At 42.5% G+C, this 16,260-nt stretch overlaps 4 protein-coding genes across 4 annotated transcripts; 3 read left to right on the plus strand and 1 right to left on the minus strand.

Moving 5' to 3' along the window:
* Positions 1–745: 745 nt before the first annotated feature.
* On the minus strand, positions 746–3,557 carry LOC119986622. The gene is made up of 7 exons (XM_038831258.1): positions 3,422–3,557; positions 2,789–3,117; positions 2,143–2,277; positions 2,017–2,059; positions 1,379–1,435; positions 1,149–1,263; positions 746–1,041 (listed from the first exon to the last, which is right to left on the minus strand). The coding sequence occupies exons 2-7, from the start codon at positions 3,115–3,117 to the stop codon at positions 920–922; spliced, it is 801 nt and encodes a 266-aa protein (XP_038687186.1). The 5' UTR covers positions 3,422–3,557; the 3' UTR covers positions 746–919.
* A 1,158-nt stretch (positions 3,558–4,715) lies between these two features.
* Positions 4,716–5,168, plus strand: LOC119987515. The gene has a single exon (XM_038832442.1). It carries the CDS (start codon positions 4,716–4,718, stop codon positions 5,166–5,168), a length of 453 nt encoding a protein of 150 aa, XP_038688370.1.
* A 5,797-nt stretch (positions 5,169–10,965) lies between these two features.
* On the plus strand, positions 10,966–13,119 carry LOC119987516. Its single transcript, XM_038832444.1, has one exon. It carries the CDS (start codon positions 10,966–10,968, stop codon positions 13,117–13,119), a length of 2,154 nt encoding a protein of 717 aa, XP_038688372.1.
* A 91-nt stretch (positions 13,120–13,210) lies between these two features.
* Positions 13,211–16,045, plus strand: LOC119987518. Its single transcript, XM_038832447.1, has one exon. It carries the CDS (start codon positions 13,211–13,213, stop codon positions 16,043–16,045), a length of 2,835 nt encoding a protein of 944 aa, XP_038688375.1.
* Positions 16,046–16,260: the final 215 nt, after the last annotated feature.

Genomic DNA, 16,260 nt, shown 5'->3' on the forward strand with positions numbered 1-16,260 from the left:
GTGTCTTTGTATCTATGGTGACAAAAAATTCGGTTTCGGATCGAATAACAGTACGTGTTTACGAAACATTTACAAGTTTAGACCTTAACTCGGATTGGAGTTCGGACATATTTAATTGACCAAACCCGAATTGATTCAAATTTGAACAAATAAATCGAATAATAATCTAATCCAGATTATGATTATGATTAGGACAATTAAGTTCGACAATATTTATGTGTTTGGACCTGGATTTGATTTTAAACCGAATAAAAATTTTTATTTTTAGACCCGAATTTTAGACATGTAATTTATGCCCAAACTTGATTTAATCCGAATGGGATAAATTCGATCATCTTAACCGGACATAGTTTTTCCACTCCTACTTACACCTACGAAATGCACCACGCATTTAGAAATTGTAGCTGCAAGGAGCTAGTTCTGTGTCGCGATTGACTACAACACTCTCCGAAGCAGACCCATAAACCATGAAGATGTGGTGACAGAATTGAAGGGCGGTGCCATGGCATTCTTTCTGCGGGCAGGGTGTCGATGTTCCGTGTGAACGCCCACAAGAAAGAAGAAGAAGAAGAAGAAAAGGCTCTTCCTGGAGAGTTTTTTTTTTTAAAAAAGGTCGTCCTCTTGTCAAGTTCTGGGTGGTTTTTCCTGTACCCATAACAAGTTCTAACACATGAAGTTTCCATCCATAGTACAAGTCCTAAGACGGTAAAACAGAGCTCTGAATGTGAAATATAACAAAGAGAAATAATAGATAGCCATATAAAAATTCCCTTCTATATACTGAGATGAGTGTGCCGAGAAAAAAAAAAAGAAAATAAAAGAGTGACCACCAAATGAATCCCTCAAAGGACAAATATCAACAATTTTCAGGTAGTATTGGTAACACTGCTCTACTTAATTCTTAATTTATATACAGTACTTACAAACCAGGATGATACCCAAGATTCACATCTGTTTCTACTATCCTCCTCATTCTCCACTCATGGCAGAATTCCAGGGTCAGTCGGAGGGCAGTTCCGAGTCCAAGTACCACAATCACCCCTGCATCATTGTTTTCAAGTTTGAACATCATTTCATACTCTTATTATTGGATGACCGGCAGTTGGAGAATTGTAAGGGTATATAAAGTTGAGAGAGAGTATCCGTACCGATTATAATATTCACAGGCAGTGCAGACACACCAAGGGTGACGGATATCAAAACGTCCAAAAGGAGACCGCCAATAAGTATCGAGAAAGCAACCCAAAGAGGACTATAACAGCCCTGTTACAGAGATGAGAAATCATAGCAATGGATATTTTTTGAATAGAGAAATCACAGCAAACGAAAATGAATTTGCAATATGCACAAACTAGTAAACAAGGCATAGCGACTTTACCCGTTCACGATCTGGTGATCTGAAGTTTGTATCAATCCTCCATACCCAGTAATTTGACTGTTCCACGAAACACATGATGTAAGAAATTTCAGGTATGTGTTCATATACTACTAACATACATTTAGGTTCAATTAAAAAGATTCTCAGCGGTCTGCACCATTTCGAGTTTCTACTTTCAACAAATGCATTGCTGTAAATAGTGATACTTCATTTTATCAAAATTAATATGAATAATGACAAAATATCAAGCACCTTGCGAATGCTTTTTCCAATCTACTGCATTTCCCTCTTCAAAGAATGAACAAATGAAATCAGAACAGAGAAAATGGTTCAACTAATCACTGTTAACTAGGACAAAGATTTCCAAATTCCAGAAAATCTATGAACAATTTTAGTTTCAAGCATAATGGGAAAGACTGTAAAAGATTTTGAGTCCGACAAGATCACTGTTACATGCTCTGTCATAAAATATACACTAGTATGAGATATGGAAACACTATTTTCAGTAAATCTCACATATATATTATCAGCAGCTATAAGATCAATATTGAATGCATACAGCAAATTTTGACGAAAAATTGAAGTTATGCCCTTGAACGTTCATATGAAATTGCAGAATTCAGAGCAAGAGTACATACACCTAGCTGGGCCTCTGGAGGTGGCACATTCACCGTCACATTTCTGCAAAGAAGGGGCAACCTAAATTTAGATTTTTTGAGAACTGAATTAACTTTAAATCATCAATGAGTTTCTGAAAGACTTACTGGCATATCTCACATTTGTTTGATCCTTTTGTACGGAACCAGGTATCTATGCATGATCGGTGCGCTTTCGCAAGACCACCTCGACATTTGCATCCGAGATCTATTAAAACTTCGTCCTTCTCCTGCTGACAAACTCTGGAAGAATATTTGCCATTCTCCATATAAGATTATGAATTTCTTAAAAAACAACGATGGACTGGGACTTCATCTGTCTTTTAAAAACGGAAGTCAACTAAATGAAAACAATGGTCAAATGTCTTCTTCTTATTAGATGGTGGAGCTGACATCACAAGTCAATTATTTGACAACTGATCACTTTTACAGCAACCAAAAGAAGCCATTCTGTGGGAGCAACACTCTGAAAAGAGGCAGTAGCATCTTGTAATGCCGCCAAACCATCGAATACCTCCAAAGTAACACTCCATCATTATATTAGGCGCTCAAAATCTAAGGTAACTGTATGCACTCAGAGTTTAACAGGTCAAGAAAAATACAACCACATTTTAACAATCATTTTAGTGTAGGAGGTTGAGATAACTGCATATGTTGGAAGTTTATTGCATTCAGCATCAATTACCCCGACCATCTGAAACTAAAGCACATATAGGAAAGCAATCATTGTGTATATGAAATAAAATAAGCATACCTGCATTGCTCGTGAGAGCTTGAATTTCTCGATAAATAACCCTTCTTGGGAGAAGCCACACAAGGCAATTGCTCCCCACCGGACTCCACAGTCTTCATAGGCTTCTCCAATAATTCGTGAGTAGTTCGAGATTCCCCATCAGAAATCACAATGGTGACTAACCCCGGATTGTGCTCATTGATTGAATCCTCCAAGGAGACACAATTAACATCCTCTACGGGCAACACAGTGGTATGCTCCTGCTTCTCAAGGTCAATGTCCTGATCTGGTCCTGGTAGGGAAACACCACCACAGTCCACGGCTGCAGCATCAATGCCATCTTTCCGCATCTGATTATAATTTCACAGTGCTTTAATATCAGTCTCTTAAAAGTCAAAACCCTAGAAATATAAAACAACTCCTCTAAAAGCATAAAGTACTGAACTTTATCTATGAACTCCTTACCCTAATGAGCTATGAATCAAAATGACACTACAAATTTATAATAATAAAAAAAAACCCCAATAAGAGTCTCGATCCAGTGAAATCAAATTTCATAGTCTAACAAATGAGCAACGAACCAACACCTTCCTGTGCACAAACCGTGAAGAACCCTAAAAAACTTGTGAATGAAAGAAAACTGTAAGAATGTACCTGAAATCGCTCCCTTCGATGAAGAAAAGGAAACAAATTCGAAAAATCCAAACAGTTTTCTCTGAAGTCTATGAATGAAGGAAAGCACGACGACGGCTGGGGAAGAACAGAAGAATTTGGATTTATTTTATTTTATTTTATTCTATTATGATTAAATTAATAGTTGTAATAATAATTAAAATTATTTTCTAGATATAAATCCACAACTGAACAAACAATTAGTCTTTGGTGTCTTGTGAAGTGTCATTCTCCAAAGTCAAAAGTAAGGCCTAACATTAATAAATAATTATTTAATTTTGGTGAATAAAAAAAGTGATTTTATTTTGGTTAATTTAGGGTCATTGGTTGTGTCCACAAAAATAGTGACAACATATCATTGTTTCTTTTATAGTGGACAATTATAAATATCTATTATTTTTATTGTTTAGTGGATGTTGGATTCACAACTCAAAAACATTCAAGATATTTTTCGTCTTGGGTCGTGGGTCCGCATGTATTTATTCTTCATGACTATCATTATCGATATTTAAGCCAGAAAAACGTATATACAATGTGAAAGGAAGTAGGTTTTGTTTATAAACCACTCGATTGTATTATATCACATATTGATGTTAGATTTTTAAGTCTTGACACCCCACACTTGTGGGTTGGGTTGAGTTATGTTAGACCTAATAAGTGGATAGGTAGAGACTCGTCCAATTGGATGGAGACATTGATCCGATATCATGTTGAAATTTCCATCCCAAACACATTGGAAATGTTGCCCCGCTTTAGGCCACAAACTCACATGAATTTGTTCTTATGAGCATCGCCATTGGTACTTAGACCTAGAAAACACGTCTATAATGTGAGAGGAGTTAAACTTTGCTTATAAATCACTCGACTAGATCATGTCAAAGACCGATGTGAGATTTTTATTCTTTCACAAAAGACCATATCAATTGTGTTTTTCAATTGCAAAATCAAACAAATCCCAGTTTGAGCACTTATTAGGCAATAATGCATGTACAACAGCACAAGGACTTAGAAGGTGAAACCATTGATGTAAAAAGGGAGAAGCTCAGAAAGAGGAAGATTGGATTAGAAGATGAACCAATTATCAAGCAATCCCTTCACCTTTCAAAAAAATGGTTTAAATCCTTGCATTGCCATGGAAGTCATTCCTTTTGCCTTTAATTTATTCCAAACCCCACCTTTTCTCCCCCCTTAAAATGCAAATCTAACCCCCCCAAAACTCCAAACCATTCTTTCCTTCCATTGCAGAAGCTCATCTTCACACACACCCACAAAAACAATGGCTCAAACCACACAATCCAACACCGAAAAGCCTAAAAACGTCGGTCACGGAGTCAAGGACATGGTCTCTGCATTAACTGACCACATTTCTGGTCTTCACAAGCCTGGTTCAAGCCACCAGCATCATGAGGATGAAGATGGGCATGGAGTGAGAATCATCACACTTGCTGGAACAAACGCTGGTGCAACAATGAGAAGTGAACTGCAGGACGACAAGGACTTGTCGATTGGCGATCAGCCTGAACCGATGAATACTTATGTGAACAGCAACTTTCAAGCTGTGAACAATTCAATTATGATGGAGAGCAGCTATAGCACCAATGATCCAGGTGTTCATATGGAAGTCTCGGATATCTTCGAGCAGAAGCACGGTGGCGGAAAGATGGAGAAACATGGGAAGAAGGAGAAAGAGGCCTTCAAAAGGGATCAGCAGACTGACCATTCTGATTGAGTTATTGTTGCTTTACTAGGGTGATGTATTTCATTACTTGTTTTATGTGTTGAGTGATTGATTTCTACAGCTTCTTGGGTTAGTTTTTCTTCGAATTCCGGCATTTCTTACCTTACATAAGAATGTCCATTGAAGGCCTTTAAGATAACATTTGAAAGCAATATAGCCTCTTGTTCTGTGGGATCTTTGTGATAAAGCTGCTGTTTTGTTGATTGATAAGCTCGTATAATGTTTTATGCATCGACTATTCTGCAATTTGTGTATGAGATGAAATATGTTCTGATTTCTAGCTTTTCACGTTCTTATGCACCAAGAAATATGGGAAAGATTAACATATAAGATATCTACTGCCATATGTTTGTTCTGTATTGTGCTTAAGGTTCCTTTCACCGACTTTTTCGCAATAAATTGTCTGCAGGAACCATATGAGGATTCTATATGCCAACTGACAACCTTGAAATTACCACAACCATTCTTAAGAACTTTCAGTACATCCGCACTTTCTTCTCTTTCCCGGAAACTAATAGACATCACACAATCTGCTTGATTGCTTAGTATATCTCAGCAATGAATCCTTTTGGCAAGTAGTAGTAAATGAATGTAACGCGTATTTCAGAAGCAGAACTTATCAGTAGAGACTGCAATTACGCCAACACTTTACCCGATAAGATAATCTAATTTTCCGGGAAAGAGACAGGCCAATAAACTTGTTTTTCCATCAGTAGTACAGCTAAGGAAACAAGTTTCTTTCTCATCTCTTTCCCTATTGTCCAAGATAGCCAGAGAGGGACAGGCCAATAATCTTGTTTCCTTCATGTTTTTTTGACAGATGAATTCTGTCAGAGCTTACTCATCCGTGGAACTTGGAAGTAAGTATTCAGTGACGGAAAAAACTATGCCATTGTAGTCACTCTCATGATTTTAATATAGCAGCATGAACCCCACCACGGACCGGTTCCTAGTAATATTCTTCAACTTTGTATTTTGGTTTGCGTTCAACGATGATTTCCAGGAATGTATTGATTACAGTTATTTTCAGGAGATCGTGACGTATAACGACACAATTGGAGGGTAGAAATGTTTGATCAATAATGTTAAACCGACAACGGTCAAAACAAGATGGAGTACTGGCAATAGGAAGAAACAGAAGTTGCCTGGCACAAGTTAATTGTGAAGTTATTATCAGGACTTGATCAAAATGGCTAGGGATGATGCTACTGATACTGATGTTTACGAAGCAGACAAATCGATTGAATTTCTTTGTACGATAACTTCAAACCGGAAATGATTTCTTTTTCTTGTTTTCTTTATCAAACACCAGTGAAGACAACTGCTAAAAATACAGAACAAATTTTAGATAAACCGGACGCCAAATGAGAAAGAAATTTTTTTGTAATGTAATTGAAATGAATCCCATGCCAATTATGCTGACAAGACTTTACATCATCTGAGGATTTCCATTAAAACATCTATGATCAAACTTGAACAATTCCGGGGGCATTAGAGAAAGAATCATTTGAATGGTCCCAGAAATTACAAGAAAACAAGAGAAAGAAAAAAATCGCAGAAATCATTATCATTGATCTCTGGGATTGCCTGGTATAATCAGCCTAGCACAGAAGACGCGTAAAGGTAAGGATCCCAAGAGCCATTTGTGCCAACCCAGCCATTATTTTCGCAGTGCATAAGTTGTTGCTGATCAGAAAGCCAGAACCCTTCTGTGTTACTGACGTTTTGATGACTCATTGGCACGCTCACTGTGTTCAGCTTTCCAATCCTATTATTCATTAGCATCTCTCCGATCGTGCACTGATCCGAATAGTGTAAATCAACCGGTGCTTGTGCTGGTGGTGCTGCGGTTGCTCCAGAGAGTTGCCATAAAATTCCACTGTCAGAAACATTGTTCATACCCCATGCCACTTCCTGTACCGGTTCATTAGGCCACAGCGGTATAGTTTGGGTCGGATTTTGCCATTGCAACCCACCTTGACCTGACACCAACTCATCACCACCGCTGCGATTCTGACTATGATTACGACTGTGACTATGATTATGATTATGATTATGATTATGGATATGTTCTCCAACAACTACTGCCTTGCCTGCAGAAACTAAGCTCGCGGAAACCTGAAGAGGATTCACAATTGGTGATGATAGTACCTGTACCTCGTTCTTTGTACTAATATTAGCAGTATTGCTGCTTTGAACTGGAACTTGCTTGATTGAATTAGTATTATTATTTGATGGAACCCCACGCGAAGACGACGGCTTCCCATCAAGCAATTTAGCCTTAAGAGCACCAAGAAGTCCATCTCCTTCAGTCCCTCCTCCTCTACAAAAATCCTCAAACGAAAAAGGCACGATGTTTTCGATGACTCTGCTAGCAGTCGTCGCAGGCTGAGGCAATTCAAAGTTTGTTCGAGCATTAGAACCACGCAAGGCACGAGCAGCATCATCATATGCCCTTGCTGCATCTTCTGCAGTGTCAAATGTTCCAAGCCATAGCCTAACCTTCTGCAGAGAATCCTTAATCTCCGCAACCCATCTCCCCGATGGTCTCTGCCTTACACCAACAAACCTCTGGTGTCCTCTCGACGAAGACTTCCTCCTTCCACGCACACCTTCACTTGGTACCACCATTTTCAATCACCCTACCTTCCTTTCACCTTACCGAACCTTACGAAAAAACCGAGCTGCTGGTTTTTATATAATGGTGAGCTTGACATCAAGAATCTCTTGCCTTCCATATGCAGACATGTCAGAAGATGACAACAGACTGATTCTTTAAAGATATAAACTTCAGATGACACCATAGCAGGCCGTGTTGTTTACTTCGTCGACAGCTGTTGTATACCTCTGTCATTCGCCAACAATTGACATTTCTTTGCAGAATTTACTGGTGCGATAAAACGTGAATGAAAATTAACGAATGAATGAAAAAGAATTCATCTTGTCCTTGTTCTTGTTGTCTAACTTGGTTATTTGTTTCCGGGTTTCACAGTGTTGTGATCAAGAAATCAATAACCATTGTCATCTACTGCTTGCTTCTTCATCCATTGTTAAAAAAAAGAAGCAGCATTGTCTCTGTCGGGTAAAACTAGGTGACACTAATTTAAAAAGCATTGGCCTAGTCTTTGTATTTTCCATGATTTTTTTTTTTACTTTCTATGATTAAAATAAAGAGAGTATAGATGGTGCCAATTGTACTATATATGTATATATACATATGTATATAGATGCTCAAGAATGACCAGGTAGAATGATAAGAACCAACATAAAACACCAACTAGAAATCAAAAAAGTGACTGAATACACAACAACAACACATGGGAATTGCTTCTAATCCTTATTTGTTATTGGATTAAAAACACAGATGCCAGCTACCAGATTTGGTACAAGATGTAAGTATGAGACTTTTTTTTTTGTCCTACACAAGCTGGGATGGCGGGGGTTCTTATGGTACTGCTACCATTGGGGGCACAACTAAGTAGCAGGGGTTCGAGGGTAGCTAGTGGTCGGTTTTTTGACGTGAATTTAACCGACAAATCGGATGGTTATCAACTGTTATTTTGATTGTCTGGTCGATTTTAAGTATTTTTTTTTAAAAATAACCAAAGAATAAGTCGGTTTGGCGATCGATTCAATTTCTATGATTTTTTTAAACACTCCTAGGGGCAGCCCATTTGAAATTTTTTTGTGTTATTTATATGGCACAAAAATAATTACCATCAGTAGTTTCAAACAATAAAAACATTACATTTCATTTATCACATTTGTTGTTTACGGAGTTTTCATATTATATCACATCATTACTAATAGTTCTAAGCAATTCTTTTTCTCCAACCATGGCATAGGCAGAAGCTGCTTTATCAGCAGTTGTTTTTGCCACGATCTGGGTTTCCGTCGCGTTGTTTTAGAAGGTGATTACCTCATAATTAGTCAAGAATTGCAGAATGATGATATGGGTTTGACTAAATGGTGTGGGATCATAAAGGAGATTAAGAAGATTTTGAAAGGTTTTATGTCTTGGCAAATCTCTCATGTGCGCAGGACTGGGAATGGTGCGGCTCACTTTATGGCAAAGGAAGCTCTGAATTATGAGGACTCGAGGATGTGAATTGAGGAGGGCCGGGCCGGTGGGGTTGTTGTCAATAGTTCAACATGAAAAGGAAGCAATTCAAGTTTAGTGAAATCTGGTTTTTGCTTGGTCTTTCATGTTTTTCCTTATGTTTCATGTGTAAGTGCTACTATCTTACAGTTTTTATAGAAGGTTGATCCAAGGATGTTTTATCCTGGTTTTCGAAAAAAAGTATGAAATATACAAGACAATTTAAAAATTAGTGACTCATCCGATTGCGCAAATCCATCTTGAGAATATTCATTACTGACTATCATCTTTCAATACTTGTCGTTGCTCTATGCACAAACAATGCTAACTTCAAAAGTTAAGACCATCAACCATCAAACAAGTGACTGCCTTATATGTGCAGAAGGGATGTCTGCTCTTCTTGCTGATGCAGAGAAGCGCAATCTCATCACGGGAGTTTCGGCTAGTCGTAGTGGCCCAAAGGTTTCACACCTCTTCTTTGCGGATGATAGTCTTTTATCTTGCAAGGCTAACATAAGGGAGTGCAATGTGATCCAATCCTTACTCCAATCCTATGAGAAAGCTTCATGCGGGCATGTGTAGGGTCTAATCCCTCTTGGTCTTGGAGAAGTATCTGCGCTGGTAGGTGTAGTGGCAAAAAACCGTCAGATGATTCAACCAGCGATATTGGGCGACGGTCAACGCAATGTGGGTCGGTCAACACCCATCTACATCCAAAGCCCTCGGCAGCCAATGAAAGGGCGCACAAGCCCATCTACATTAAGCTTCCCAGGCTGTCCATTAAGGAGCTTCCCAAGCGGCCCATTAAGGAACGCCCTAGGCGGCCCAGTAAGGAGCGCCCTAAGCGGCTCAGTAAGGAGCCCCTGAACCGGAGACGTCTAACGTAACTAATCGTCAAGAGACAAAAACCACTCACACCTCAGGTACGCGTCTTGCATCATATTCACATGTATTTGCATACGCATATACCCCGTACCATGTTGATCATGCACCTAAACCATTATCTTCTATCGTACCCCCGCCCCCTGAGGTAACGGTCGTCTGAGATCTCTGTCGAACCTGGCCCCGACAAATCATACAGCCTAGCACGTCGTATCAGACGGCCTTCAGCCACCTTCTGACACCGAGCCTCCTGACCACTGTACACTCCGGACTTCAACCAACCAAAATAGGCCGCGTGTCCTGACACTCGACACCACCTCCCCGTACCTGCCTGCGAACTGTACCCAATATGTCAGTATTGGTCGGTTGACTACCCAACTATAAAAGGCCCCCTCCCCCTCGGGAGCAGGGGGACGCATCTTTCTGAGAGACTCAAACCCCTCGCCCTCTTTCACTTCCTTAAGCCCTCAGTTCATTCACAGCTACCTGGCATTTTTTGCATCCATCATTTCCATATCAGCATTCACATTTTATGATTCGTATATCTTTGCTTTGACCGACCCAATTCCAGTTTACTGACTTGAGCGTCGGAGGTTCTTTGGCAGGTACCCCACTGGTGCCCAAGTCCTTCGATCTCAACCTTGCTTTGTTTCTCAGGATCCCGCTGTAGAAGGCCTGCATAGAAATTACGTTGACTATTCAACGATTGTAGATTCGGGTATCTACAATTTGGCGCCCACCGTGGGGCCTCTATAGCTCTTCGCCTGGCAAAGCCGAAAACCACAACCGTACCCATCTTGAAACACCATGTCTCACTCGGAATCGGACCCTATGGTCGACGTGCTGGCCCAACTAACGTCCATCAGAGAGGAACTCCGGGAAAATTCTATAAAGATGGCTGCCTTGGAAGCCGAAAACAACGCCGTCAGGGCCGAAAATGCGAAGCTCTTGGAGTTGAACGAACAGACCATCCGTGATAGGAGTGCTGTGCGCTCCATGCCACCCCTCGAACAGGGCACACCAGAAAGAACCTCCAACCAACATGCTCGCCCATTGAGCGCCGGCCTGAGCAGGTATTTCACCCCCGGACAAAGTTCAAGGCAAAATGACCCACCTACGCATACCATCGGTGGCCATCCCAGTCCGACGACCGGCGCCCAACCCGAAGGTCATAACTGGCCACGAACGCCACCATTGTTCCCAGCATTTTCCTACATTCCACCCTCTTCCAATCCCTCGAGTATGGGAGCACCACTTGAGGAATGGACGCAAAGGCTCGCCACACTAGAATCCAGGATGAACAAAGTCCCAGGAGTAGTGGCACCGCCGGAAAAGACGCCACAAAGTAGCTTTGCAGACTCCCCTTTCTCTCCCTCGATTGCTATGACGGAGGCTCCACCAAGGTTCGCCGCGCCAATTATGAAGTTATACGATGGAACCGAAGATCCCGAGGAGCACGTGGCACACTACAAACAGAAAATGTTCGCCACTTCGATACCATTAGATCTACGAGAGGCGTGCATGTGCAAAGGATTCGGATCAACATTGACCGGGCCAGCTCTTCAATGGTACATTAGTCTCCCCAACGGCAATATCTCTTCATTCGCCCAGTTAGTGGACACCTTCCTTGTGCACTTCTCCAGTAGCAAGAAAATTCAAAAATGTTCAGAAGACTTGTTCAGAGTCGTCCAACGCCGTGAGGAATCAACCAGAGACTTCGTAGCTCGTTTCAACAAAGAGAGAGTCTCAATTCCTCGATGTAATCCTGAGACCGCGTTTAGAGCCTTCAAAAATGGACTACTTGTCGACAGAGGATTGTATGAAGAAATAGCGAAGTATGATTGTCAGAACATGGAAGATGCTCTAGCCCGCGCAACAATCCAAATCAGATGGGAAGAGGATGCCCGACGGCGACCGACCCCGCCGAACAATGATAGAGAGAAGCGCGGCAGAAGAGAAGAACAACCAGCGCCTCCACCGCCAAGAAACACTGCCCACTCCCGACCGTTCAACAGGGGATTCAACAGACGAGAATACTATGAAAATGCGCCCGAATACAACTTAAGTATCGCACATGACGAGACAGTACTTGTACTCAAAAAAATGAGAGAGAAAGTGAAATGGCCGTTAAAGAACACCGACGGAAGAGAAAAAGACACCACTAAATGGTGCGGCTTTCATCAAGTCCATGGGCACAAAACCACCGAATGCAAGGCCTTACTTTACGAAGTAAACGATTTGGTCAATCGCGGCCATTTGCACGACTTGCTGACCGAAAGAGGAAAAGCTCTCTTAGCAAAAAGAAAGGAAAAGGCCGCAGAGGACGGTATACCGGAGCCCACTGAAACTATTGCGGTCATCATTGGGGGTTCAGAGATTAGTGGAATTTCTCACTCGGCCGCCAAAAGAAGTGCAAGAGCCGCCATTAATCCCGACGCAAGGAAGGGACGGCTGACGAAGACTCCTTCCGATCAGGTGATCATGTTTACCAATAGTGAAGCCACCGATCTGTTAGATCCACACCACGACGCCCTTGTCATCTCCATTCAGGTAGCAAATTGCATAATTAAACGGGTGTTAATCGACAACGGCAGTTCGGCGAACGTCTTGATGCTGAGCACCCTTAAAAAGATGAACATTGATGAAAATCACGTTGTACGACGATCGACGATCCTAATCGGATTCGGCGGAGAACAAAAGTTCACCGAAGGCGAAATAGCATTGCCCGTATATGCCGGTGGGGTCAATTGCCAAACGAAGTTCCTCGTCCTTGATTGTCACTCACCATTCAACATAATCCTTGGGCGTCCGTGGATTCATGAGATGAAAGCAGTCCCGTCAACTTATCATCAAGTCGTCAAATTCCCAACGGCCGCCGGAATCAAAGAAATCTACGGTGAACAATTGGCATCTAGAGAATGTTACCAGAATGGCCTCAAAAAGAAGAAAGAGCAGTTATAGCAATTACAGCAAATGGCGAGTCTGCATAGACTTTACCGATCTCAACAAAGCTTGCCCAAAAGATCCGTTCCCCCTACCTCACATTGATATGATGGTCGACGCCACGGCTGGCCACGAACTGTTGAGTTTCATGGACGCCTTCTCCGGATATAACCAGATCCTCATGCATCCCGATGATCAAGAAAAAACCGCGTTCGTCACAGAAAGGGGCATTTTTTGTTACAAAGTAATGCCCTTCGGATTAAAAAATGCTGGCGCGACATACCAACGACTTGTCAACCGAATGTTCGCCGGATTACTAGGAGACACAATGGAAGTATATATTGATGACATGTTAGTCAAATCATTGGTCGCTGAGCAACACTTGCACCATTTACAGCAGGCGTTCGACTTATTGATCAAATATGGCATGAAACTGAATCCCACCAAGTGCTCATTCGGAGTAACCGCTGGGAAGTTCCTGGGCTATATCGTAACTCAACGAGGCATCGAAGCAAATCCCGACCAAATCAGAGCAATCCTCGACCTCCCTTCGCCAAAATGCGTAAAAGAGGTGCAGAAATTGACGGGGAGGGTGGCGGCGCTCAACAGATTCGTATCTAGGTCATCCGAAAAATGCCACCAGTTCTTCACAACGCTTTGCAAAACAAATGACTTCGCATGGACCGCCGACTGCGAGAAGGCTCTGCAGCAGCTGAAAGAATACTTGACTTCACCACCACTATTGTCCAAGCATAAAGAAAACGAACAGCTGTACGTTTATCTCGCAGTGTCCGAAACAGCCGTCAGCGCAGTGTTAATCAGAGAAGAGGAATCGAGGCAACTTCCCGTATATTACGTGAGCAAAAGCCTCTTGGACGCCGAGACCAGATACAGCCAGATGGAAAAGCTCGCGCTAGCCCTCGTAACAGCCGCCCGGAAGCTGAGACCGTACTTCCAAAGCCACAGCATCGTGGTAGTAACCACATTCCCTATGAGGAGTATACTACACAAGCCCGAATTATCCGGACGATTAACGAAGTGGGCGGTCGAATTAAGCGAGCACGACATCACTTATCAACCTCGCACAGCAATCAAATCTCAGGTGTTGGCGGACTTCGTCGCCGATTTCACTCCGCCCATCCAAGATCAAGCTGAAAAGGAGTTGCTCTGCATCGCCATGCCAATCCTGGGAAAGTGGACCCTCTACGTAGACGGATCGAGCAGCGTCAAAGGCAGCGGATTGGGTTTAGTCTTGCTTTCACCGGAAGGGAGTATCATCCAAAGATCCGTACGATGCGGATTTAGAGCGACGAACAACGAAGCCGAGTATGAAGCTTTGATCGCCGGCCTTCAACTTGCAGAGGACATGAGGATCAAGAACCTAGCAGTCCATTCGGATTCTCAGCTGATTGTCAATCAGTTGCAAGGATCCTACCAAGCAAAGGATCCAAAGATGGCAAGCTACCTCGAAGCAGTCAAGGAATTACAGAAGCAGTTCGACGAATTTTCGCTAACGCTTATTCCAAGAGCGAACAACGCTCATGCAGACGCACTCGCAAAGTTAGGGTCCTCGATTCAGGCGACGGAACCCCAACCAATCCCGGTGGTATACTTGAAGTGGCCGTCAGTTTGGAAGCAGTACTCGACTCCTGAGGAGACAATGGCGATAGAATCCGCCATACCAGAGGCCAACAAAAACGGTGATGATTGGATGATATCCATTGCTAGATACATACAAGGGGGGATTTTGCCTGACGACCGAAGTGAAGCACGACGCCTCAAGTCGAAAGCCGCGAGATTCACCTTGTTCGGAGGGTTGCTCTACAAACGATCTTATTCCGGTCCATTACTTAGGTGCGTGACGTCGAGGCAAGCTCAGTTCGTGTTGGCCGAGCTACATGAAGGAGAATGTGGGAATCATTCCGGTGGTCGAAGCCTCACACACCGCACGCTCTCGGCGGGCTACTATTGGCCAACGATGAGAGCCGACGCCACAAATTACGTCCGAAAATGTGATAAATGCCAAAGGTTCGCTCAAATACAGCATCAACCGCCGGAAAAGCTCACACCAACTTTGTCTGCATGGCCTTTCATGAAATGGGGAATGGACATCGTCGGACCCCTTCCAGCGGCATCTGGTCAACGCATATATTTCCTAGCACTCACTGATTACTTCACCAAATGGATAGAGGCCGAAGCCTTCAGACGAGTTAGAGATACAGAAGTCAAGCAATTCGTGTGGAAAAACATAATCTGCAGGTTCGGAATTCCAAAAGAGATAATATGCGACAACGGATCCCAATTTATCAGTTACGGCTTCAAGAGGTTCTGCACCAACTTAAAGATTAAGTTGTTCTTCTCCACACCTCGTCACCCTCAGTCAAACGGGCAAGCTGAAGCCTCCAACAAAACTTTGATCAACACTTTGAAGAAACGACTAGAACAAGCAAAGGGAGCTTGGGCGGACGAACTACCCGGAGTTCTGTGGTCGTATAGAACAACGGCTAGGACCCCGACAGGAGAAACCCCTTTCTCATTAGCTTACGGTTCCGAAGCAGTCATTCCCGTCGAAGCGGGATTGCCCTCCGCTAGATATCAATGGGTGAACGAAGAAACTAACTGGGAACAATTGAATGGCCAACTTGACACCATCGATGAATTAAGGGAAACGGCGCTTACCAGAACGGCGGCTTATCAGACCAGAGTTGCCCAACACTTCAACAAACACGTCCGCACCAGAGAGTTCAAGGTTGGGGATCGAGTCCTTCGGAAAGTGTTTCAGAATACAAAAGAAGTTGGAGCCGGAAAATTGGGACCAAACTGGGAAGGTCCATATCAGATTACTAAAGTTGTAGGGCACGGTGCCTATAAACTTCAAGACAGGGACGGCCGAAACATTCCCAACAGCTGGAACGCCATCCACCTGAAATTTTATCATTCTTAAGTTTTACGCCCAAAAAAAAAAAAAAAAAAAAAAACGGGGGATAGTACATATACATTTATCTTCCTCAAACTTAGCTTATTTTTTATTCCAATTTCATTTTGAACGTTGTACTGACTTGAGCGTCGGAGGGTCGACGGTTCGCCGTCGACCAACCCTCACGTTTATCTTTGAAACACAGGGACGAGAGTAACAAGGCTCAAAGACAATGGCGCTCA

Source organism: Tripterygium wilfordii, chromosome 20, assembly GCF_013401445.1.
Source record: "Tripterygium wilfordii isolate XIE 37 chromosome 20, ASM1340144v1, whole genome shotgun sequence".
NCBI classification, from domain to species: domain Eukaryota; kingdom Viridiplantae; phylum Streptophyta; class Magnoliopsida; order Celastrales; family Celastraceae; genus Tripterygium; species Tripterygium wilfordii.

Coding starts and splice junctions, on each gene's coding strand:
- LOC119986622 (XM_038831258.1), bottom strand. CDS start 3,117: ATGCGGAAAGATGGCATTGATGCTGCAGCCGTGGACTGTGGTGGTGTT. Junction 2,278..2,788: donor AGCTCTCACGAGCAATGCAG/GTATGCTTATTT, acceptor ATATTCTTCCAG/AGTTTGTCAGCAGGAGAAGG. Junction 2,060..2,142: donor AACAAATGTGAGATATGCCA/GTAAGTCTTTCA, acceptor CCTTCTTTGCAG/AAATGTGACGGTGAATGTGC.
- LOC119987515 (XM_038832442.1), top strand. CDS start 4,716: ATGGCTCAAACCACACAATCCAACACCGAAAAGCCTAAAAACGTCGGT.
- LOC119987516 (XM_038832444.1), top strand. CDS start 10,966: ATGTCTCACTCGGAATCGGACCCTATGGTCGACGTGCTGGCCCAACTA.
- LOC119987518 (XM_038832447.1), top strand. CDS start 13,211: ATGGTCGACGCCACGGCTGGCCACGAACTGTTGAGTTTCATGGACGCC.